This window comes from Nomascus leucogenys, chromosome 3 (assembly GCF_006542625.1).
Source record: "Nomascus leucogenys isolate Asia chromosome 3, Asia_NLE_v1, whole genome shotgun sequence".
NCBI lineage: Eukaryota > Metazoa > Chordata > Mammalia > Primates > Hylobatidae > Nomascus > Nomascus leucogenys.
The window spans coordinates 102377675-102402904 of NC_044383.1; the positions used below are offsets into that span (position 1 = coordinate 102377675).

General features: G+C 36.6%; 1 protein-coding gene across 1 annotated transcript in view; it reads right to left on the minus strand.

Moving 5' to 3' along the window:
• Positions 1-25230, minus strand: part of FRK (fyn related Src family tyrosine kinase) — a 105353-nt gene that overhangs the window by 32078 nt on the left and 48045 nt on the right. Inside the window, exon 2 of the mRNA XM_003255598.3 lies at positions 20879-21000. Within this exon, the coding sequence (XP_003255646.1) occupies positions 20879-21000 (122 nt within the window). The remainder of the gene's footprint in view (positions 1-20878; positions 21001-25230) is intronic.

A 25230-nucleotide genomic window follows, 5' to 3' on the forward strand; every position in this document is an offset into this window, starting at 1 on the left:
ACGCAAAACAAACAAACAGTGAGTATACTCTTTCTACTTATAAAAAAAAATTTAACTGTAAAACAGCCTCAGGCAGGTTCTTCAGGAGCATTCCAGAAGAAAGCACTGTTATCATAGGAGATGACAGCTCCATGGGTGTTATTGCCCCTAAAGACCTCCCAGTAGAACAAGGTGTGGATGTGGGAGATAGTGATATTGATGATCCTGACCCTGTCTAGTCCAAGGGTCATGTGTGTGTTTATGCCTTTGTTTTTGACAAAAAAGTTTAAAAAGTAAAAAATAGAAGAACTTTAAAATAGAAAAAAGCTTATAAAGACACAACAAAAGAGAATATTTTTGTACAGCTGTAAAATGTGTTTATGTTTTACTCTGCTACTACAAGAGTCAAAATATTTTTTAAAATTAAAAAATGTATAACGTAAAAAGTTATAGTAAGCTAAAGTTCATTTACCATTGAAAAAAGAAAAATATTTTTTATAAATCTAATGTAGTCTAACTGTACAATATTTATCATAAAGTACAATAACATCACAGGCCTTCACATTGACATCACAGGCCTTCACTGACCCACCCAGAGTCCTGCAACTTGAGTCCTGCAAGTTACATTCATGGTAAGTTGCTTATACAGGTGTAACATTTCTAATATTTTAAAACATGTTGTTACTGTGTCTCTTATATGTTTAGGTATAAATACTATTGTGTTACAGTTGCCTACAGTATTCAGTTTAGGGACATGCTGTACAGGTTTGTAGCCTAGGAGCAACAGGCTATACCACAGAGCTCAAGTGTGTAGTAGGCTATAGCATCTAGGTTTGTGTGAGTACACTTGGTCATGTCCACACAATGGACGCACCTAATGACACATTTCTCAGAACATATCCTGGTTGTTAAGTCATGCATGACTATATTTCTGATATTAAAATGAGAGAGAAATTTCTCACATTATGTCCTCATAAGGAAAACACAGAAAATACAATGAGCAATATCATCATTAACATTCTTAATAGTAAATACACCAATAAATTGCAAAGAACTGACTCTTATAATGTCCATTAATATGGACCAGTTACCAACAGGGAATTCAATAAAGGCATTTGTAGGGGAAACTACAACAACACAGTTCACCACCCAGAAAAGGAAAAGCAATTTGCACAAGAATGTTCACTGCAGCATTTTTCTAGGATTAAATGACTGTTAAATTGTAGTAAATCTGAAAATTCAGAGTTGTTTTTAAAAATTATATAATTGTAAAAATTATCTAGCAGCAAGAAAAACATGTAAAATGTATTAAGTGAAATGGTGGGATACAAAATTAAGAGAATATCATACGGAAACGTGAGGATACATCCGGCAGCTCACATGTCCTAGAGCCCTTTATTGCTAAAGGAATCCAGCTGAGGTTCCTTGTGTAAACCATAATTGCATATGGGCAAAGATGATTAAATTTGCCAACATGAAAATAATTGTGTTAGATTGGCAGATTTGTGGATGTTTTACTCCCTCTGCTTTCCAAACCAACTGTAATAAAGTTATACTGCCTTTAAAATAAAAACATACACATAATGCTTCCAGCTTTTTTAGAAAAGCAGTATGAGAATTAACAACTTAAAGACAATGTCTGCACATTTTGCTGAAGACATTGTCTGGTATGATACTTGATATTCTTTCCACAAAGACCTCATGAACTCATTTCTCTTTGAACTTAATGCTTAAAATTATAATGTGTCTCCTCTTATATATAAACCAGTGAGAAGCACGATGTGTTTCCCTTTTTGCCTTATCTGCCAGAGAACCCCTGGCTAAACTGATTTCTAAACTGTGATAATTATCTTCTATTAGAGACTCAGCACGATCTATTTCTCTGTTCTTTTTCATTGATTTTGTCTTTTTTATGTTTAGCTATATTTTATATTATGTTTCAGCATTATATGCTAACTTAAAACCTTTTGGAGATATATGGAAATACATGCACAAATGAAAAGATAATCAAATGACACGGCGCACTTACTAAACATAAGAAAGAATTTCTAATGAACTGAACTGGCCAATAATAAAATAGGCTGATTCTCCGGGATTTTTGTTTATGGGAGGTTTGAGGCTTCGAATTATGAGAGATTCCTCAGCAAAGACAATACAGTAGTAGACTAGACATTCTTCACAACTTCTCTTATTCTATTAATGAAAAGAAATGGAGAAAAGAGAATATGATATGTGAACTATCAGAAATTTTAAAGATGGTTTAATTTTTTTTTCTTTTACTGATGAGAAAAACAAAGTCTAGAGGTCTGAAGTACACTGTTAGTTGTTTTCAGAGCTGGAATCTAAGTCTAGCCATATGAGTGATAGTAGAAACAATAGAAACCTTTAACTACTAATTTCCTATTTCTTGATCAAAGAAAAAAAGGTAAGAACTTATTATTTTCTCATAGTATGTTACATGTTCCAAAGCTTTCTGAGGGAAACCTTTCCCTTCTCTCTCAAAACTCTCCAAAAACTCTCAAAAAGCATTCCCCATAATGAGGGAAAATCTCGGGACACAATTCCTCTTCTCTTTTTCCCCACCCAATTTCAGTAATTAGTAGACATGTTGAACAGGGTAAACATGAAAGTCATATAGGAAGGTAACAAACGGTAATTAAAATACCTTGAAATCAATTTTTATCTCCTTTGGAAATACAAAGGAGTATTTTTTGTATTAGCTAATTTATTTTCATAGCAGATTATTGTATTTCATTTTTCACCTTGTTTCTACATATGCAAGAAAACTATTGGTAATTTGATAATTATTAATCCTCATTTCTACAAGCAGATAGCTCTCTTTCTTGGAAATTTCATCATATTTAATGAGGACCCATGCTGTTTATTTCAGACAAGGATTAGACAAAGGTTACTGTGATGGTTACTTTTATGTGTCAAATTGACTGAGCTAAGAAATGCCTTGATAGCTGGTAAAGTGTTATTTCTGGGAGTATCTGTGAAGATGTCTCCAAAAGAGATTAGCATTTGAATTAGTAAAGAAGATCTTCCCTCATCAATGTGGGCCAGCATCCTACAATCCATTGAGGCCCTGAATAGAACAAAAAAGGTAGGATGGGCAACTTCACTCTCTCTCCTGGACGTCCATCTTTTCCTGCACTTGTACATCAGAGCTCCTGGTTCTCAAGCCTTTGAGTTCTAAGACTCACACCACTGGCTCTCCCAGTTCTCAGGCCTTCAGAGGCCTCTGACTGAATAATTACACCACTGCCAGGCTTCCCGGGTCTCCACCTTGTAGATGGCAAATCATGGGAACTCTCAGCCTCCACAATTTTGTGGAAATAAATTTCCACATATACATACTTTACTAGTTCTGTTTCTCTAGAGAACCCTGACTAATACAATTAAAGAGGGTAGACTCTGTTTACTTTTATTTGTCATTGTTTGGTGCAAATGTAGGTCAGGTCACATACAAGTAAACACTTCACATAAAGACAAACCACCCCTTAGTTGCAGCCTGCACTTTGAAGCCTGGCTAATCATCTTCCTAATGACCCTTACTCATTCAGGGGTGAACCGGGTGAACAACTGTGAATTACTCAGTCCTATCCATCACTATTCCTAGAAAAACAGCTCAAAGTACACATTCCAATGAAAGGTGGGCCAACAGCTCCATCTTTCAGTGCAAAACATAGCATTCTTTATGAGTAATAATAAAACCTATTGAGGCTTGGTGGGGTGGTTCATGCCTGTAATCCCAGCACTTTGGGAGGCTGAAGCGGGTGGATCACTTGAGGTCAGGAGTTTGAGACCAGCCTAGCCAATATGGTGAAACCCCATCTCTACTAAAAATACAAAATTTAGCCAGGCATGGTGACATGCACCTCTAATCCCAGCTACTAGGGAGGCTGAGGCACAAGAATTGCTTGAACATCGGAGGGGAAGGTTGCAATGAGCCAGGATTGCACCACTGCACTCCAGCCTGGGCGATAGAGTGAGACTTTATCTCAAAAAAAAAAAAAAAAAATTCTATTGAATTTGTATTGAGCACCCGACCTAAGCCAGCACTGTGCTAAGTGCTTTTTTATGTAATATTTTGTCTAATCCTCATAACAATCTGATGGGGTTTACAGTGGAGAAAACTAGTTTATGAAGAGATCAAGTAATTTGTCCCAGGATACAGAGCAAATAACTATGAGTGCTATTGTTCAAAACCAGGAAATGAGATTCTGAAGCCCACATTCTTAATCCCTACATATCTCCCTCTATTGTCAACCAGCAAGTACTTTTAGGCAGCTATCATAAGGCACTGCTCACAGCTCCAAAAGCAAGTAAACTTGGAGCTACTATTTAACAAGATGATGATAATGCTTTGGATAAGGTCTATTCTACAACTGACACCTCTTAAAGGGAAATACTAGGTTGCGCATTACCTTCTTATAGTATTTTTCTCCATCTAATACCATGACTCCATTTTCCTTAGTCTTACAGATACAAAACAAAATTTCAATTCACATTATCTCATTCCCCAAGTGTCCTCCCCATCTTGACTCCTCTCTCTCAATGAATGGCACTGCTATTCGGAAACCCAGACATGAAAGCTGGATTCCTCTCTTCCTGCCTTCTTACCTCTGGCTGGGCATTATACTCTATCAATCTGTCCTCTGCACTACCACCACCTTGCTGTTTCTCTGCCTAGAGTGTTTCAGTAATTCATGGTCTGTTTTCCATGTCTCCAGCCTCACTGTCCATCTTCCAGTCACCAATATCATCTTTCTAAAATGCAAATCTGACCTTGTTACTGTCCCCTTTAAAGCTCTGCAAGTGTTTCCCTACTGCCTAAAGTTCACACCCCGTAACAGAATTCTCCACTGCATCTTATCCTCAAGGTTTAAATGCTTATTTGTTGCTCCCTGAATGTACTATGGTGTTTTCTATCTCTGTGCATTTTCACAAACTGTTAAAGTAGAATATAATTCTATTTACATATTACAGGGTAATTCATTTTTCAAGGCCCAGCTCAGGCATCTCCTCCTTTATTAAACCGCCCGGTGTAAGCAAGCAGAGTAGCTCACTTTGTCCTTAGCATCCATTGTGTATCTACCTCTGTTATTGAATTCATTCCACACCATTGCTTATATATTTACCCTGTACTTCTCCTACTGGACTTTGAGCCCTTTGATTGTAGATGCCATGTCTTCTTTATTATCCTAGTACTTAGCACGAAATTTTCAAATCAGCATTATCATTCTCATCATCATCATGACTAATATTTATTGAGCTCTTATTGTACGTCAAACATGGTGCCAAGACCTTCACACACATTATCTCAGTGAATTCTCACATCAGTCCTGATATGGGAAAGTGGAGCTGAGATGGCTTAAACAGTTTGTTCAAGACCACTCAACTATTAAGTGATGGAGCTGAGACTGAAATCCAAATAGTTTGATGTCTGTACTCTGCAACCTATTGGCTCAATAAGAGTTCTCAGCACATGTTTGATGGATAGGTAGATAAACAAATGGATGCACTAATAATGAATCTACAGAAGTAAGTCCCAAGAAGAACATGGCCTGTTCCATGAGTTTTGATGTTTATTCCTCTTGTTTTTTGTTTTTGTTTTTGTTTTTGTTTTTCCTGAAATCTCAGTTGAAATATCCTATACCTGTTTCCCTCTCCCATTCACACAAAGTCTAAGGGGAGATTAAAAAAAAAAAAAAAAAACTCCAATAGCTTCTGAATTAGACTTTGAATCACATGATCAGTATCCACTTCTGTTGTGAACTTACTAAAGCCCAATGAATGAAGTTGATCTACTTTTTGAAACAAATTTGTTTTGATGTGTCGATTCAGTGATAATTTAGAGATCTTCATTTGGAGATCTTAATTTAGAGACCTCACAGAGCATTTTTCTATCACAATTCAAGAAAGCTTCAATAAGCACATCCTTGTGGGTGGAATACCATCTGACGATTACCGTGACATCATCCTGAGCCTTGTACTTGAAAGGCAGCATGGTGGGGAAGAGCCTGAGTGTGGTCTCACAGAGAGCTGGATTGGAAATGAGATCTGCTACTTACATGCAAATCCATTAATTCATCTTCTCTAAGCCTCAGTTTCCTCACTGTAAAGCCAAAAAGAACACTCCCTGCAGGATCATGGTGAAGATTATAATAAATACACCTAAATCAGGGTGAGCGTTCGATGCATAGTAACTACAATTACTTGTTTCCAAAACCCCACACAAATGGCATTACTAAGCCCAGCTCTTTCATGAGCTCTCTTTGGGTGGTTACTTTTCCTTTCAGGGACTAGGATATAAGACAAGGATAGAGACAGCGGTGAGGGCAAAACACTGCAACTACAATTTTTAGTAATGTGTTTAAATATTTAAATGCTACATTTATTTTTTAAAAGAATGATGAATGAGATCTCAATCTTATATTTCTTTACTAGAGTTTGCAAAGAATTTTCACATACTGTTTTTTATTGTACAATGGGGTGGATGTCCACATAAGTTCTGAGTCAGATCACCTGGCTATAAACCTCAGATTCTTTACTTTCTAGCTGTGTGACCTTGGACAGCTACTCCATGACGCAGTTTCTTCCACTGTAAATTGGTGGTAATAATAGTACCTACTTCATATAAATATGCTAAAACATGTAGAAATGTTCAGGACAGTGTCTAGCACAAGGGAAGCACTCTGTAGATATTATTCTCATCAACCAATAATGTAGACAGGACTGATGCTACAACTATTTTATAGATGATGAAACTGAGGCTCACGCAGTGGATGCCCAGAGCTTCTGATTTCCAATCTGGGGTGATTTTGAGATAAAGAAAAAAGATAAAGAGGAAAGTATCAATATTTTCTCCCAACAAGCAGCAAAATCATTATGATTAGAATGCTAAGTGCTTATATTATACATATATTTTATAGTAGACAACTTTTCAATACAGTGATGTTGCATTTTGGTGGGGGGGAACAGTTATTTGAGGCTATTTTTATACCATTAATATGTGTACAAATTTATGTCTGGGACTATTTATGTGAAACATGGGGTTAATTATTCATTCTCTCCTAGCTTTTGCCATGACTCTCAATTAGATGCAACATTCTTCTCCAACCCACTTACTCAGGATGTGGCCAAATGACTTGCTTTGGTGAATTGAGTAAGGGCAACCATGACAAACGGCTGTCTTCACAGAAGCTTTAAATAATTTGGTTTGCTTCTTCTTAGTCTTCTGCTCTCTGCCATGAGAAACCCATGACTCACATAGCAGCAGCTCCTTTAGCCTGAGTTCCAGAATGAAAGATACACGGAGATTACCCTAGGCCTGTCTACCTTAGACAGAGCCCAGTCGAGCCATGACCAAACCGGCAGCCATCATATAGCTTGATTAAACCACTGAGATTTATGGGCAAAAGTGATTAATACAGGACATTTCAAAGAAAGCACTGTGACTTCTGAATAATGTTCAAAAAATATCAACAGATCCTGTTTTAGAGCTATCTGCTCACATCTAGTCATGTTAGCATGGATGAGTAACACTCTAGCCTTTAATTCCTTCAGTTATGAAAACAGTGTTTTAATGAGGTGATCTCTCCAGTTCAAGTTCTCTACTTCTAAGATTCTAGCAAGAAGGTTTACAGAAATAAAGTTATCATAACATTCAAACGTGGTGGAGAAAAATTACGATCTCCACTTTCTGAAAGAGAAACTGAACCACAAACATTTAGATGAAATCTGAAAATTCTAGAGACTCATCATTGTGACAAGGCACATCCAGGGAAATGTGGTGGATTATACATGGAGTAATGTGTGTTGACACTGGGATTCTGCTCTGTGGGCATCCCTTCTACCCCTGATAGCAGCTCCATTAGTTTGCCTAATTCTCACTTTTTTGCAAACTAAATTATCCAAACAAACAAAACAAAATGTTGAAGCTACATCACAAATTTCAGAGAGAAAAGAACAAACACAATATCTTCTTCCTTCCTTCCCACAGGCAATTATCATATCATCTCAATCTCTTCATAGGCCATGGATGCCAAGCTACAATCATGGGACAAGCTCTATGAAGGCTCTTTATTGCTCAGGCTTGAGTGCTAAGGACAATAGCAAATACTGATGTTGCTCGCTATGTGCCAGGCTATGTTCTAAGCAGTTTTCATGCATTAACTCATTTAATCCAAACACCACCACTAAGAGGTAGGTACTATTTTTTATCTCCATTTTACTGAAAAGGAAACTGAGGCATGGAGAGGCTAAGTGACTGGCCTAAAGCCACAGTTCTAGTAATAGAAAGAACCCAAACCCAAGCACCTTGGCTGCAGTTTATTATCATAAACTGCAACACTCTTAACGGGAGAATCCATTTGGAGCTCTGATGACCTTATCCTTCCAACCAAGATAATCTTAGCATGAAATTCTGCTTTCAGATTTCTTTCAAATTGAAGACATAAGAAAGCAATCCTCATTTCTACTCTAACTCATTATTATTATATACATAAAATTAAGTGTTTTCCTTGATTTTGACCATTTGCTTAACTTATAAAAACCAGAGTAACACAACAAATTAATATCTTTCCTATATGAGTGTCTCTTTTCATTTAGTTGGCATTTCCCCTTCACTGCCAATTAGAACATATGCTTCACAACACAGGAACTGTATCGCTTGCCATTTAGTCCAGCCCTCTGAATACTTACTGGCACTTAGTAGGCATTAAATAAATATTTGATGAATGAATTGGTGGGTTTGTGAATGAATCACAAGTTCTTTAAGGCGTGGATCATCTCTTTGTTCGGGACTATACACACAACAGATATATAGAAAGTGCTGTTCACTACAATTACATAAAAATGAAAGTATAATTTTTGCTTATTTTTCCTTCTTTTATGCTTGTGCTTCCTACTTACTTTACTTTTCACAAAATCTTTTTTACAAACATCTGCAGGTGGTAAAGAGATAGCTCTGCAGAGAAAGGGGATTGAAAGAAAGTCCCTGCTCTGCTGAAACAAATAGGAAAATAAAATTCCGGCAATGCATAGGCTTTTAAGACAACAAAATAGTTTCTCAGATTGCAGTTCTTGTGCCAAATTTTCTAATAATATAATGCAAGGCATGTTTCTAAAATGCATTAGAAATGACTTCATGATTGACAGGATGCTGATAAATAGTTATGAAGCAGCTAATGTGCATGTATCATTTTAGATACATGGTTTAAAATTAGAAATAATAATTTATTAAATTGGATTGTGTTTATTTCATTCATTTTTATATCATGAACACATTTTGTATAACTATCACCATATAAAAACTAGATGCCTAAACCATTAAGAAAAATTAAGCTTTGGTCAATTTTTAGACGTTCATGAAGCAAAACTGCTACTGTATGGAAGTGGTTTCATTTATAGCATAAATTACTAAAAATGCTTTTAAACTGTACATTTATTTTCAACTAAAATCAGATATTCTTCTTTTTATGAATTAATGGGTCATAAAAACTAAAAACAAACAAAGTTAACAAAAACCTTCTATGTTTTGTGTACATGATGGCATGTTATTTCTGACATGCCACAAGAGGGAGCACATGTTTGAGTGAAAGCCCTCCAGTGGCCCACAGATGTAAATTAAGAGTATGGAAGGAAGAGTTGAGCAGCACTCAACATCACAGTGTCCCTGTTTGTATATGCAATACACTACTTGGACTTCATTTCACATTATTTTTTCAATAACACATTTTTGCCACTTGGAATAACAAAAATAAATTTCTTACATACCTTATTTGATTTAAGAATCAGGCAGCCTTAAGATTCAAACATCTATTTAGTTGTTATTTACCTGAAATACAAACTGGACTTAATTTCTCAAGCCCAGTGGAAAGAAAGAGGAACTGGATGCCCTCTTTCTGACTGACTTTCATCACCAGGGCCAAAGGGCTTTAATTTCCCGTTCAATCCAAAACCCGGCACCAGGTCTTCTCAAATGTTCTTCAGACAGAAGGAGGCAAAGAATCTCTTCATCTCCCTCTGCCTTCCACTGCTCAATTTTTAAAATTCTTCCCCTTTTTTCAGTTTGAGATCATTATGTCTACATGATATCTAGGCCTGAGAAGCAGAGAGACCAGTCAATCTCAGTTCTGGCACTTTCTAGCTATCCAAAAATATTATCCATATTGGATTTATCATAGCCACATTGATAATATATACAATCCAGTACCTTTGTTAGTTATTCAAGCATAATGGTGGTAATAGACTAACAATTTACAGATCTCCATTTTATTTCCTAAGTAGTTCAAAAGTGCATCACAGAAAACAGTTCCCAATTCTTTTATTTATTTATTTTATTTTAGATTCAGGGGTACATACGCAGGTTTGTTATATTGATATATTGCATAGTGGTGAAATTTGGGCTCCTAGCAAACCCATCACCCAGATAGTAAGCTTTGTACCTAATAGATACATTTTTAAACTCTCACTCCCTTCTCATCCTACCCCTTTGTTGAGTCCCCAGTGTCTATTATGTCCATTTTTATGTTCACATACCCATAAAAAAGAACTCAGGAAAGCTTTCTTATGCTACGTATTTAACTATTGCTTGCATTTAATTATTCTAATAAATTTCAAAGAAATTTCTCCTCTTCCTGCATCATCTGTCCTCAAAAACTTTCATCTATTATTCTTTTTCCCCAAAGGGCATCTCAAGTATGCTCTTTATATCACTAAGTGATATCTCTCATCAATTGCCTTTTCATGCTGCTTTTTATGCTTAATTTCATAGAATTTGTGCTTTCTTGTATTCTGAGATTTCAAATCAAATCATTTCAAAATTTATCTACTGTTCCTTTCAGTGAATTATGTCTCAAATGTAGGAGTTTTCTATCTTCAAGTTATTGTCATCTCTTACAGTATTCTTTTTCCCAAAACATGTTTTATAGAAAACTTAATGGTTCTCTGACCAAGTAGTTTGAGATATTCGGGGTTGAAAAAGTTCTATTTCTTTGCCATAAGACTTATCAGAGACTTTAATATGCTTTGTCAAGTCAAGGCAGAGACAATGTAACATGGGGTACTTTCAAGTGCACTTAACTGCTGAACCCTCTTTCCAGTGAAACACTATTGGCTTATCAAAGAATTGGGGTCCTAGAAGATAAGTTGGGAAATTTTGTTATTGGGTATCCAGAATCTCACAACGCCTTTTTTTTTTTTTTGTCATTATACTCATCTTTGAATGAAAAGAAACCTGGTACTTAGAAAAACATGTGCCTGTCCTCCTCGCTATGCATTTGGATGAGTCTACACTTTCTTCCGTTAACTCATACACAGCAGGGCTGCAAATGCATTAAGTCTCTAAACATATTAGAAATGTCTAACAAATATTCAATCCCTATGATTTTGCCAGAAAAGGAGTGGATCTTCCCCTACTTTACTGGCATGGCCACTGACAATAAGAAACAGAATTTAATACTTTGCAATTGTTATGACCTGCAATTGCAATTGTGTCCCTTTCTCAAAATTTATATATTGAAGCTTTAAATCTCAATGTGATGGGGCTTGGAGGTGAAGCCTTTGGGAGGCGATTAAATTTAAATTAGATCATGAGGAGTGGAGCCTCCATAATGGGATTAATGCCCTTATAAGAAGAAAAAGAGACCAAAGCCCTCTCTCTGTCTGTGCCATGTGAGGATACAATAAGAAGGTGGCCATGTGCAAACCAGGAAGAAAGCCCACACCAGACAACAAATCTGTAAATAGAAATGAAGGGAGCTATGTGGTGCCTAGGGAAGGGCCAGATCATTGAGTTCGTTCCACTTAGGAGGGGAGAAGCTGCCTGGTTTTCCACTAACTGCACATCTTGCCTCTCTAAAACAGGGGCACACACTGAGCATGAGTGAAAGCATCCTCCTATCTTCAACTTGGCTAGCACTGATCTGTTGCATAGGTCAAAGTCTATTCCAGCCACTTAACAACATCTCAACCTACATTCACACTGAAGGTGTGAGAATATCTACCCAGATTCTAAGAAATCATTGGTTGATAGACTTAGTTTATAGAGCTACTATGATTCTGCATCTCTTATGTATGTTTTGAATAGTTGAATAGGAAGTAGGAGGATGCTAACTCCAGCCACTATCTTAATCTGAAAGTACAAAATGTAAATAAAGCATCAATTTACTTCAGCTGTTAATAAAATGAAAAAATCAAGGGGGTAGAATATATCATGAATTACAAAAATACAGCAATTTCTCACATGACTTATCAACTTCCTACTTATTTATTTAATATCTGAAGTTGATTATTATAAAGAAGCATCCAAAGGGTAATAATAGGCATTATTTCTTTGTTATGTTTTCCTCCAAATTGCTCAAAATATCAATACAAAAAATCTTTTTAACAAACCAAGGTAAGCAAAAGAAGAAAAGAAAATTAAGACAAGTCAATATGAGGGGTTCACAGACAAGCAAAAGAGGGAAAAAAAAAGAAAACAAGGCTTGTAAAGAATATTTCTAGAAATATTACTTATGAATTTTCAGTAAGATATAAGATTTCTTCATGAACCAGTGCCCTAGAGGAAAAGGTTCTTTGCCTGTGCATCTGCGTGTATATGTGTGGGTACAGATGCAAACACAGATATGTGTGCACATAATAAAATGTTAATTTAACTTTATAGAGTATTTAAAACATTTGAAATATAACTTATCACTGGTAATGTTTAGAAAAGGCAGTACATACCATAACTCACAGAAAAAGTCACTTGCAATTATAGGCAATGATATTTGCAATTAAGCTGAACACAACTAAATTATGACTTTAATTAAAAAGCATTTTCTAAGATGGCACCAACATGTTTAAAATTTAATACATTTTATATGAGATACTGGAGTTATTAACATAACATTCTCTTTTTGCAGCATGTGCACTTTTTAAAAAGCAAAACATCTTTAACCAATATCAAAATGCTCCCTGAATCCATAGAAGTTTCATTACATAATAAATTCAAGCAGCAATATTTTTTGTTTTTCCAGTCATTTAATATGTGTCTCTTCTTGGGACATACAATTGTCTTTACATCTGTAGTTAATGGTAATAGAATTACTGACAAACACTAGTGGCCACAATGTTCGCATTAATTTTAAATGAAGAATGAATGAATGGCTCAAGGGACTGATGATGAAACTTAGAACATTGGAGGGACAGCATTAGGAGATATACCTAACGCTAAATGACGAGTTAATGGGTGCAGCAAACCAACATGGCACATGGATACATATGTAACAAACCTGCACATTGTGCACATGTACTCTAAAACCTAAAGTATAATAATAATAATTTAAAAAAACTTAGAACATTTTGTGATTGGACTGAGTCACATTAGAATGATTCTGAAGATCTCAGAAGTTTCAACAGAATCGTGGTAGCTAAAGGGTCTGTATAAAGTGAGTTTGGGACTGAACTCTGTGCCTGACAGAGACATAGAGGGTCACACTAACAAGTGATATGTCTTTCTGATTGTGTTTCCTCTACAAAAGTCTTATTACCTGGAAAAAACTGACCTGTCAAGGTGTGAAATCGTCTTTCTAAAATAAGTCTGAAACACAGCAGATAGGAGGATTATTTGTGATCTTACATGGCCCAGACTTCTAAGGTTTAAGGCAATGACAATGGCCTTGATTATCTCCGTGCCTTGTAGACTACAATGTAAAAAGGTGTTTGTGTGGCTACTAATTTTACAAAACTCTACTGTAAACTATGAAGATAGAGAAGAAGCATGAAATAGAAGCAATAAAAACATGTTCTTCTACTCAAGGAGTTAAAAATCTAGTTTGAGATGCATATTTTTACCTACAGTGAAAAAGCCACTCAAATTTAAATGAGTCTTTTAATTTGTAAGTTCAACATGAAGGATACACACAAGGTCAACAAGAAAGGAGACACAACTTTCCTAAGGAAGCTGTTACTGTTCTCATTACTTTTTGAATGGCCTTTAGAATTAATTACAAGGCATGCAGAAATATTTACAAAGTTACAAGTCCAGAGTATCATTCAAGTTAATCATCCATATTATTCAGAAAGTTGCTTTGGATAATTCTGCCTACTTCCAAGTATCAAAGCTGCCCTTAATGAACACATAATTACCCCAGCTGAGGGACATAAAATAATTATCACATAAAGTAGTATTCTTTCTAAAAAGGCAATTCTACCATTTGTGCAATACTTTGTAGAATGGTAGTCAATTACTTTGAAGAGCAAAACATTTATTTGGTTCTAAAAATTCTAACATGCTTATTTTTCAATTAAATTTTGCCACTAGAGAGGCCTATTATATTCTCAAGAAGTGACTTCACAGTGATCACAAACTACTATTATAAAAGTCCTGCATACTCCATGGGAACTCCAAGTTCACTGTGAGGAAATTTTATCATAGAAAGTACTCTGCTCAAAATCAGTACAAACAAGTCTCCCTGACCAAAAAAAAAAGGAGAATGGCCACTTGTATGTTCACTCATATGTGTCTCAAGCACCTCTGAGATTATTTCCCTTGGTTCCCTCCTATCTCTCTGTAAATCATCTCCTCCTTAATACCTCATTTAGCCAAAGCCACCACTATCCCCCAATCCCTCATGTCAGAGATCTGACATGCATCCTAGAATCTCATTCTCCCTTATTTTGCCCCATTTCTCATTAGTCACCAGTTCCTGTCGGTTTTATCTTCTAGATATTTCTCACCTCTATTCTTTTCTCTTCGTTCCTCATAACTCTGTCCTGGTTCAAGCTCTCATTTATGGAGAAAGGAGACTGTAGAAAAGAATACTGGGAACTCTTTCTGGATTGCAAAGCAAAGGGTTCACTAGGCCTGTCCCACTGTCACCCCGTAGGGACTGCACCTGAACTCAGCTTCCCACAGGCCAAGTGATTTCCTCTTCTGAGCAAAAGGAGCTGCCATTTCCCACAGCACTTGAAGCTCACAGGTGCTGGGCTTTCCAAAGAACCTTCCAAATAACTGATAACTAAACTCAGACTGCTTAGCACCAAAGCAGTCTTTATCCCCAGTCCTTGGGCGACTCCCATACTTGCTCATAAAAAACAGCGAGAAACAGAGGGGCCCTATGCTTCTGGGGATGCCCTCTGCTAGAGCAGAGACAGTGCAGCCAGCTGAACTTGGGATCCGTTGCTTCTCTCTGCAGAATGCTGACGGACTCTGCTCATCTTGCACCTATAATTTCAAACAGCAACTAGTGATTCCACCGTGTGTGTTCCTCTCATTTCCCCCCAGACTGTTGCCTACAAATCTCTCATCCATTCTCAATATCAAAGGTAACATCTAACAGACAGATTACACCAATTACTTTCTGCCTAAAACTTTGCTCTGTAGAACAAGGTCCAAATTCCTCAGTGTTATATACAAGGTTGTGAATAGTCTAGCTCCAACTTTCCTTTCCACACTTATTTTCTACCATCCCTCCTCACCTTCATCCACTCCCCACATGCACCCACACACCTGCACTATCCTCCACCCTTCCAACCACTCCACAAAACACCAGAAAAACTCACAACTCTGTGCATTTGTCTTTGCCAGAAATAATCATTTACACACCGCCGCCTTCGGCCGCCTTAAAACACAAATTGATACCTTCCCTGACTCTCCTCAGAGACTTGGCTCCTGCCCTCTCTTGTCTCACAACAAAATAACTGTATTGTAATTCTTCTCTAGACTGAGTTCAGGGACTCTGCCTTGCTGGTCTTGGCTGCCTTTCACTTACTAGAGGGTCTGGCACACAGTGGGCATACTGAATGCCGTTGAAGAAATAAACAAAGGTATAAGTAAATGTCAATTCCTAGATGCATCACCCTGAATATTATTGATGAGCTCTTTTGCCTTATGGCCTCAATGTAGTCGTTTTTCAATTATCTTCAATATATTATTGCTTGGTGCTGAACGGGTTTCAATGACGAAAAATCTGAAAGCTCTACTACTCTGTAGGCTTTTACCTGCAGAGTTGCCTCAAGTAAAATCACAGTATTCAATGCAGAATCTCCTCTGAAAAACTCAGCTGCAGCTCAGTTTTAGACCCTAAAGTGCATTTTCTTTAAAGTGTACTTTAAACAATAAATAATACTAATGCTTACACAACACCAACCAGCAAATTAATATTAATGGTAATAACAATAATAGTTTCCTTTAAAGTAATTGATTGAAGTCAAGAAATAGCCAAACCAGTTGACATGCAGTTAGAATTTGGTATTTTTCATCAGAAAAACAATTCACTACCAATGACAAATAAGAGTAAGGTCACTAAAACTATCTGTCATGCATCTAATGAAGACAGATTCTCTGGCTACCACATATAATATGTAATATCCAAAAGCGCTGCTGTAATTCACAGCTAATTAGTGTCTTGCCGTTATGAGAGGTGTCATGGCCCTAACTCTCTTTTCAGATCTACTCAGACCTCACAAGAGCAGACAGCCATGCAGAGATTACAACAACCCAATTAGCACCCACCCAACCTTGGGCTGCTACTTCTCAGCCCACTCAGCATCAATAAATCATGCACCCTCATGAAGCTCTTCTCTGACAGCTCCAAGCCATTGTTGCTTAAGGAATAAAGATAATACTTCTAAGGAAACTCATGTGGGAAAGAAAGAGATAGAAAAGGGATATTTTTTTGCCTTCCTTTAGCAGCACAGCAGTCAGCAAAATTGAAGACCATCAATCCAGACTGATTAAGAAGACAACTGCACTAAGAAATAAATCCATGAGTGGTATATCTGAAGATCCTTAGCAATAATCAACAGTCAGCAATTGGGTTGTTTGTTTTAATGTGGATATATTGAAAGCCCTTTTTCTTTCCATTTTTCTCCTGTATAGCCTTCCCTCTGGCTAATAAGAAAAATTTTCTTTCAGTAGAACATAATGGTATGCATTTACTTTGTCCCCCAGTGAATACATAGCAATCAGATAATTTGTTTAAAAGACTAAATTGTTTGACTTCATTGAAAAGAAATCTATAATGATATGCTGGTCTCTAAGCAAGGCCTGCAGAGCTTCCTAAATCCATAAGCAAGCTCTAGAGTATTCACAGCACATAACAGCCAATATCCTTGTAATTTTGTTCTAAGCCTGTAAAGCTGTTTTGTTCCGTAATATTCTACTTAGGGAGTATTCTGAACAGTCACTGTAGCCTGGCCATTATTCAAAGATATAATTCAGGTAATTCTACTTTAAGTTTGTTTTCTGCATGAAAATATAATTCTTTCTTTTTTTTTTTTTTTTTGACAGTATCTCACTCTGTCACCCAGGATGAAGTACAACAGCGTGACCTCTGCTCACTGCAATCTCTGCCTCCCAGGTTCAAGCAATTCTCGTGCCTCAGCCTCCCTAGTAGCTGGGATTACAAGTGTGCACCACCATGCCCCATTAATTTTTATATTTTTAGTAGAGACAGAGTTTCGCCATGTTGGCCAGGCTAATCTCGAACTTCTGGCCCCAAGTGATCCACCCACCTCGGCCTCCCAGAGTGCTGGGATTACTTACAGGCATGAGCCGCCACACCCAGCCTCATTCTTCTATATTTTTAATGCTAATCTAAAAACATTTGATCTAGCTTTTGACTAAATAACTACCACCTAATTTGATACGTATTGCCAAAGACAAATAAACAAACAGGGATGTATTTAAACAAGGAATTATCTTATAACTCTTCTTACTAAGCATAAAGATTTCAAAAAGATTTTTCTTCCTCTGAATATATTACCATGAAAGTATTCAAATATTCAACTATTTATCCGTAAGGATGTCCACTGTATCATATTTTATAGCAGCAAAATAATTAAAATGTACAAAATATACAATAAGTCAAATAAATGATGATATAACCATGCAACTTCTAAAAGTAATAGGAGAACATTAAAGGGCGTGCAAAAATGTTCACAAGATACTGCAGGACAGAAATAAGAAATACGGAGCGTGGGCCAGGCGTGGTGGTTCATGCCTGTAATCCCAGCACTTTGTGAGGCCAGGGAGGGTGGATCACGAGGTCAGGAAATTGAGACCATCCAGGCTAACACGGTGAAACCCCATCCCTACGAAAAATACAAAAATTAGCCAGATGTGGTGGCACGTGCCTGTATTCCCAGCTACTGGGGAGGCTGAGGCAAGAGAATTGCTTGAACCCAGGAAGCAGAGGTTGCAGTGAGCCGACATGGCACCACTGCACTCCAGCCTGTTCGACAGAGTGAGACTCTGTCTGAAAAAAAAAAAAAGAAAAGAAAAATGGAGCTTGGATCCATGTTATACACATATATGCACACATGCATGCACACACATATGTATATACATATGTCTGTACACATATTTGTGTATATTTATCTAGATAGAGATAGATTTATAGATATATACACTATTAACAAAAGTTAACCTGAAAGAGCCAGTCCTTCAAGATGGATCCCAAGTGGCTAACTGGTCCTAAATTTAAAATAGAACCAAGGGTCCATTTGCTGATAGAGGTCACGCACATACTCTGAGTTTCCTGAAAATCCACACCTCTTTAACTTCGGGACTTTCAGAACTTACTTGCTTTGGCCAATCAGGACTCAGCTGTATCAACCAATCAGGACTCAACTTTAACAATCAATCAAGGTTCAGCTGTATTGACCACTCAGAACTAAGCAAGTTTGAATCCCTCATTTGCATAAATGAAACTGACTGGGAACATGGGTAGTAATTTTTCTATGAAATCATAACCCTCCCTTTGTTCTCTGGAATGTATCTTTGTTTTACACAGAAGGCTGCATCTCCTGGGTCTGCAAACTTCACTGGAATAAAGTCTCTTTCTTTCGAATTCCTTTTTGGAGAATTTTGTTTACAAAACACACACACACACACAAGTATTTCATTATTTACAAGCTAATGTTTGATGCAGAATCTCTTCTGAAAATTCATTTTCAGAACACAATTTTTCAAAACAAAAATTGTGTTGTTTTCTGTGTATGGGGGTATAAGTATATATGTATATGTATATGTGCATAAAAAATATACTTATAGATCAAGAATTTTTAAAAATCCTGACGGGAAAAGTATTTAGATATTTAAAATGCATCTTTAGAAAGTCTTATTCTAGATTATTCTTCTTTAAGCTGTTTGCTTGTAGAAAAGTTTTTCATGTTTCTTTCATAATGAGAAAAAACCATTGCTATATGAAATATTCACTTATATCACTTGGATATACAGATGTGGACTGGTGTGAAGTCCCAGCCTGGTGGAGCATCTGTTCTGAGTGGCTAATGCCCATCCCATATCAGTCATTAGATATTTTGATTATCACCTTGGGTATAAACAACATTTAAGGTAAGTGACAGGCCAGACATGGTGACTCATGCCTGTAATCCCAGCACTTTGGGAGGCCAAGGGGGGGTGGATCACGAGGTCAGGAGATCGAGACCATCCTGGCCAACATGGTGAAACCCCGTCCCAACCAAAAATATAAAAACTAGCCAGGCGTAGTGGCGTGTGTCTGTAGTCCCAGCTACTTGGGAGCCTGATGCAGGAGAATCGCTTAAACCGGGGAGGCGGAAGTTGCAGTGAGCCACTGCACTCCAGCCTGGCGACAGAGCGACACTCCGTCTCAAAGCAAACAAACAAAAAAAACGGTAATTGACACATCACACACAATCACATTTCAAGAGTAACTGTCAGAACTAGCATTCTCTAACCTCTTATCCATGGATTAGCATTCTCTAACCTCTTATCCATGGAGTACCACATGACTCAGTGTCAGCATAGTCAGGACCTGAAGTATGGATCCTCGGCAACACCTGCCTCAAAACCACTGCCCTTGATTCTCTCCAGCTCCAACCCATCTGCCCTGATATTTGGGACTACCAAGTGTGGAGAAGGATAATGTGTACCAAATACACACAGCCTGGCCAGAGTTCAGGTCAGATCAAAGTTCCCAATATACGTGGAATTATGGCCTGCTTTCATGCGGCATCATGACGGCTGCCCTTATTTCCAGCTCAGTGAGTCAGGCAGACACAATGAGGCAAATGGGCATCATGTTTAATCAGCATTTATTGCAGGGCAACAGGAATATAGGGAAGCAAAGCCTCTCCCTCCACAAGGTTCACATTTAATTTGAGAAACAGAATAATACATATTTACGGGGGATGATAACACAAATGACAGGCCTTGACAATACAGAGAACAGAACGGGGCAAGAAGAGAGAAAGCCTCATATTTAGAGATGACTTAGTGTAGGGTCTTAAAGAAAAGATATTCTGCAACCTGGTAATATACCTAAAAATACAGCTTTTTCAAAGCAAAGACATATATTTAGGTACCTGTAACCACTAAGTACATTTTCAGGTCCCCTGTGCTTCTTTTTTCCTGGGACAGTGTAAACACGTACTTGATCCTTAAGTGAAAAACTACATTTGACCAAATTTTACATATTATGGGGTTAATCACATATATTTGCATTAATCATTTCAATTCATTTTGTGTTTAACCAGTAAAGAGAATTGAAATGCCAGAAGAAGAAAAAAATTATATTGTAGCAAGATAATTTTGACAACAGTATAGTTTTTGTTTCTTCCATATCATTTCCCTAAAAGAATCCTAGATAATGCAAAAGTTAGAAAATGTCAGCAGATCCAAGTTCTCCATTTCATATCTAGAGCATATATATTTGAAACTGATTATAGAGACTTCTAGCCATAGACAGTATCTTTTTGGCTAATTTTTATATTACTCTTGAGTAGTTTAGTATTAATTTTGGTGCCACTGTAAAGACAGGAAATAAGGCAAATTTTAAATAATCATGTCCATGTTCACACAGAAAGCTCATGACTGCAGACCCTCAAGCTCATATTGAATGACACAAAACAATACCCATACCTGAAAGAGAGAATTCTCCTTTTTGGCTTTCACTTTCTCTGATTAGAAAGGCACCCGTCTTGTTTTCTGAATATAACAGTTGTTTCTCTGCATCTGATCTTCCAATTGCTCCAAAGAACCACCTAAAAAGAGAGATATGTAAATGTGAATTAACCAATTAACATTCATTTTTTAAGGAGGAAAAAGCCTGGCAAGATAGTATTCTAATATCAAAAATGTTTGGTATTCTTTAGTGAAACTATTACAAGTATAAATGGTAGCTTCTGACACTTGAGATGATTTTTCAGAATGCCTGTAACCCACACCAACATTTATTTTTTTTTAATCTACAAAGCAGGAATTTGATTATGCCCATTACCACATCCCTTCTCACAGCTGTGTTCTGTCTGAGAGGTCCTGAGCCTTCCCTCTATCAAAGCCAAAGCCCCAGTGTCTGCCTGCCATGTATGTCTGCCACGTCCCAGGCTCTAAAATGACTCATCGTCTCCATCCAACCGTCCACTGCTTCCCCTAACACCTCCTAGCTGTTAGGAGGCAAATATTCCAATCAAAGGATCCATGTACTTTATGTTAAAGTATGAAGGATTAAAAATATAGTTCTCTGGATATTAGTTCCTTTCTTTTCCCACCTCCACCACTGTCCAACCCTGCCATAAGATGAGATGATTTTGCATATCTAGGAGGAATTTATTAATATAAGGGAACATTTAAGCAGTGGAGAGATTATTTGAAAAAGATACATCTGCCCAGGAAATATCCTTTTAGTAATACCTCCACTCCTTATCTTTTCCCCTCTTATCTTTACCATTCCAGAAATATAAGAGTCAGATACTGAACACACAAGTTCATGAATGCAATCATCATCAACAAGGAATTATGGATCATTAATATCAAAGCCACTGTCAAATGTATATCACATTAGTAGAAACCAATGTTTTCTAATAATAGGAAGCTGAGAATTACCTGCTTTTCACAAATGACCCCTCACTGTAGGGCCATAAAGATGATCATCATCATTAAAGATTTTAGGTAAAACATTGATCTTTTCAGGTAACTTCTTTAAAAATGTAAACACTCCAAGAGAAGAAATGCAGGCTTGAGGGAAGAAATACAGGCTGGGAGAAAAAAAGTAATGTATGCTATCAAAATTTAACTTGAATTTGATTGACAGGTAATGGGTATTAGAGAATGTGAGTGCCCTAACAATGACACAATTGAAAGGCAGTTGGGGGAAGGAATTGAAAAGAGAGACATTAACATATAAATATTACCTTCTAACAAATGCAGGGTGTTCGTTTATCATTTCCCCAATTATCAAATTGTAAATTACAGCACATTAACTGTATCTGTAAGGATATGCCAGGTCATCTTGGAGTAATGAACAACTCCAAAAATCTCAGTGGTTTAAGACAACTGGTTTCACTCAGCTCCAGGTCTATTAAGGTACTCAAGGTCATCTGGAGCTCTGCTCAATGTCAATCTCACTCAGGGAGTTTCTATCTCCATGCTTCCATGATTACTGAGCCAGGATTGGAAAATGTGGTGAATCACAGGCTGGTTCCTAGAGCTTCTATTTAAAGGTTCTACTCAGGAATGAACCCACTGGCAGCAAGTCTCATAGTCAAGTCTAAATGTAAAGAGAGTAGAAAGAGCCAATCCCATCATTTCCCAGAAGGTAGAAAATTGGAAACATTTGGAAGACTACACTAATGACTGCTGCATTGAGTTAGTATCAGGAGCAAATTGATGTCCATGGACTATTGTTTATGTAACTGAAACCATGGAAGTCATGGAAACATTCCAAAGTGGCCATGTAATGAATTCACAGAAAAACAGAAATGCATGTTTTTGATTATTGCAGAAACAAGTCAATAGAATACTTGAACATAGTAAAAAACTGAGATCTAAATATACAAATTAGTGATGAAAGGATGGATGATTCAATAAATAACACTGTAATCACTAATAATCCATACAGGAAAAAAACTGATGCTACCTACAGCATACACAATAATTTCACATAGTTTAAAGGCCTACTGTAAAAGGCAAACTTCAAAACTTCCTGAGGACATTGGACTAGGGAAGTTTTCTTTAGCAAGACAAAAACAAAAACACATACAAATCTTAGGGAAAAGACTGATAATATTTATTACATCACAGTTAAAATCTTCTACACCAACAAGGTCACTATGAAATAAAATTTGAATATAAGCCAAAAACCTGGAGAAAATATTTGCAAAGTATATAACCCAAAATAGGATTAGTATTCACATTACGTTGAGACCTATAATCGATAAGAGAAGGACAACACAGTAGAAAAATCGGCATAGGATATAATGATGCCTGGATATAATTGGGCAGTTCACACAAAAAGAAACCCCAAATAATTAATAAAAATGACAGGAACATGGCCTCTATATGTGCTGGTATTAGGAATATTATATATAAAACCACAATGAAATACTATTTTATACTTTCACATTACAATTTAAAATGCTCACATTATTAGGTATTGAGGAAAATGTGAATTGAGCTTTTATACAGTACTAGTGGTAGTATGATTTGGTACAACTAATTTAAGAGCAATTTGGCAGTATCTGGTAAAGCTGAATATTTGTGTACTACTCAGTTTCACTTCTAGACTACATGCTGTATGAGCTCAAGAAGATACACTACAAGAACATCCACTAAAGAATCCTAGCATTGAAAATTTGGAAACTACCTAAATGTCCATCACAGGAGAAAAGATAAACAAACAGTTATAGATATAAAATGGAATACTATATAGAAATTAAAATAATAACTGGGCATGGTGGTATGCACCTATAGACACAGCGACTCAGGAGACTGAGGCAGGAGGATCACTTGAGCACAGAAGTTCAAGGCTCTAGTGCACTATGATCGCACCTGTGAATAGCCACTGCACTTCAGCCTGGGTGACATAGAGAGATTCCATCTCTCATAAAATAAATTAAATTTTTAAAAATAAATTGTTCAAGGATGAGAGTAAGTTAAAGAATGAAAGGAATGATACATACCATTATAATAGCATTTGTATAAAGTTTAAGAAAACACGTTAGAAAACTGTACATAATTTTTATGAATACATGCATGTTTAGTGATAAAGTACTTTAGTAATAAAGTACTCAATAAAGACTTTAGTAATAAAGTACTCAAGCATTCTTTAAACTCTATTTCCAGAGTTGGCAATACTTTTTCACAGAAATATTTCAAGCGAAGAGGCCATATGGATGAAATATCTTAATCAACTCAATGCATTTTCCTGATTCAAAGTGCATTGATTATGCATCAACGCTAAAATGTTTAAACAACATATGCATCTAAATATCTTTTTCATTAGTTCATTGCCCTCCATCTTTGCTAGCTCACAGACTGAAAGGCATGAACACTCTTCAGTGAGTTATTGGGACAAACCCTTCAATGGACACTACTCACTTATGCTTGCTCTCCAGTCTTTTCAAATAATGTTTTATGAGCACTCTCACATGCTCTTAGTTTACAGATGAAGAAACTCAGGCCCAGGGAAGTTTATTAACTTGAGACCGCATGGAGAGGTGATGGTTGAGTCTGAAATTGAGCCAAACTTCTTTTTCGCACGCCACAGTACCTTGAAGTGTAATGTGAAGAGGATGGGTTGGGAACACTCAGATAAAATATGAACCATTATTTTTGCACCAGGCAAAGGGAATTTAGGATAAAGAACACCATGTATTTTGGTCCTCATTTCTTATTTTAAACTAGTAAGATTTGAGCATTTTAACAGTGTCTTAGATAAGAAATACTACATCAAAGCAGTTCTTGTCCCATATAATTGGTTTCTACCTTCAGGTTGTAAAGCTGAATTAGTATATAAAGTATCACACTCCAAAGATCACTCAAAATGGCATTGTCCTATTAATACACTATAATGTTTCTAATCTTCAACCATCCAGGCAATTTAATGGTTTTGATAACTTTCTAGAGGTGATAGTAATGCATATATGTTCAGAAACAATACAGCATTTGAAAGTTGGGGTACATAAATTTTAATGCGTGTATTTAGAAAATATATAATTTACTTCTAAGTATGTTTTTATTTGAAAAAAATGAAGGGATGATGGTGCAAAAATAAAAATAAAATGTTTAAACAAAATATAAATATGTAAGCTTTTACAAGAATTACAAAGTATCTAGCAGATTAATTTCTCCAGAATTATTATTATGTCTCCTATATATCATTCTCAAAACTAAATACTCCATTACGTAAGTTTTATGTACATATGTTACATTTGTATTTTGGCTAATCAAGTCTATAAATGATATGTTTCCTCTGTCCAATGTATATATAAGCA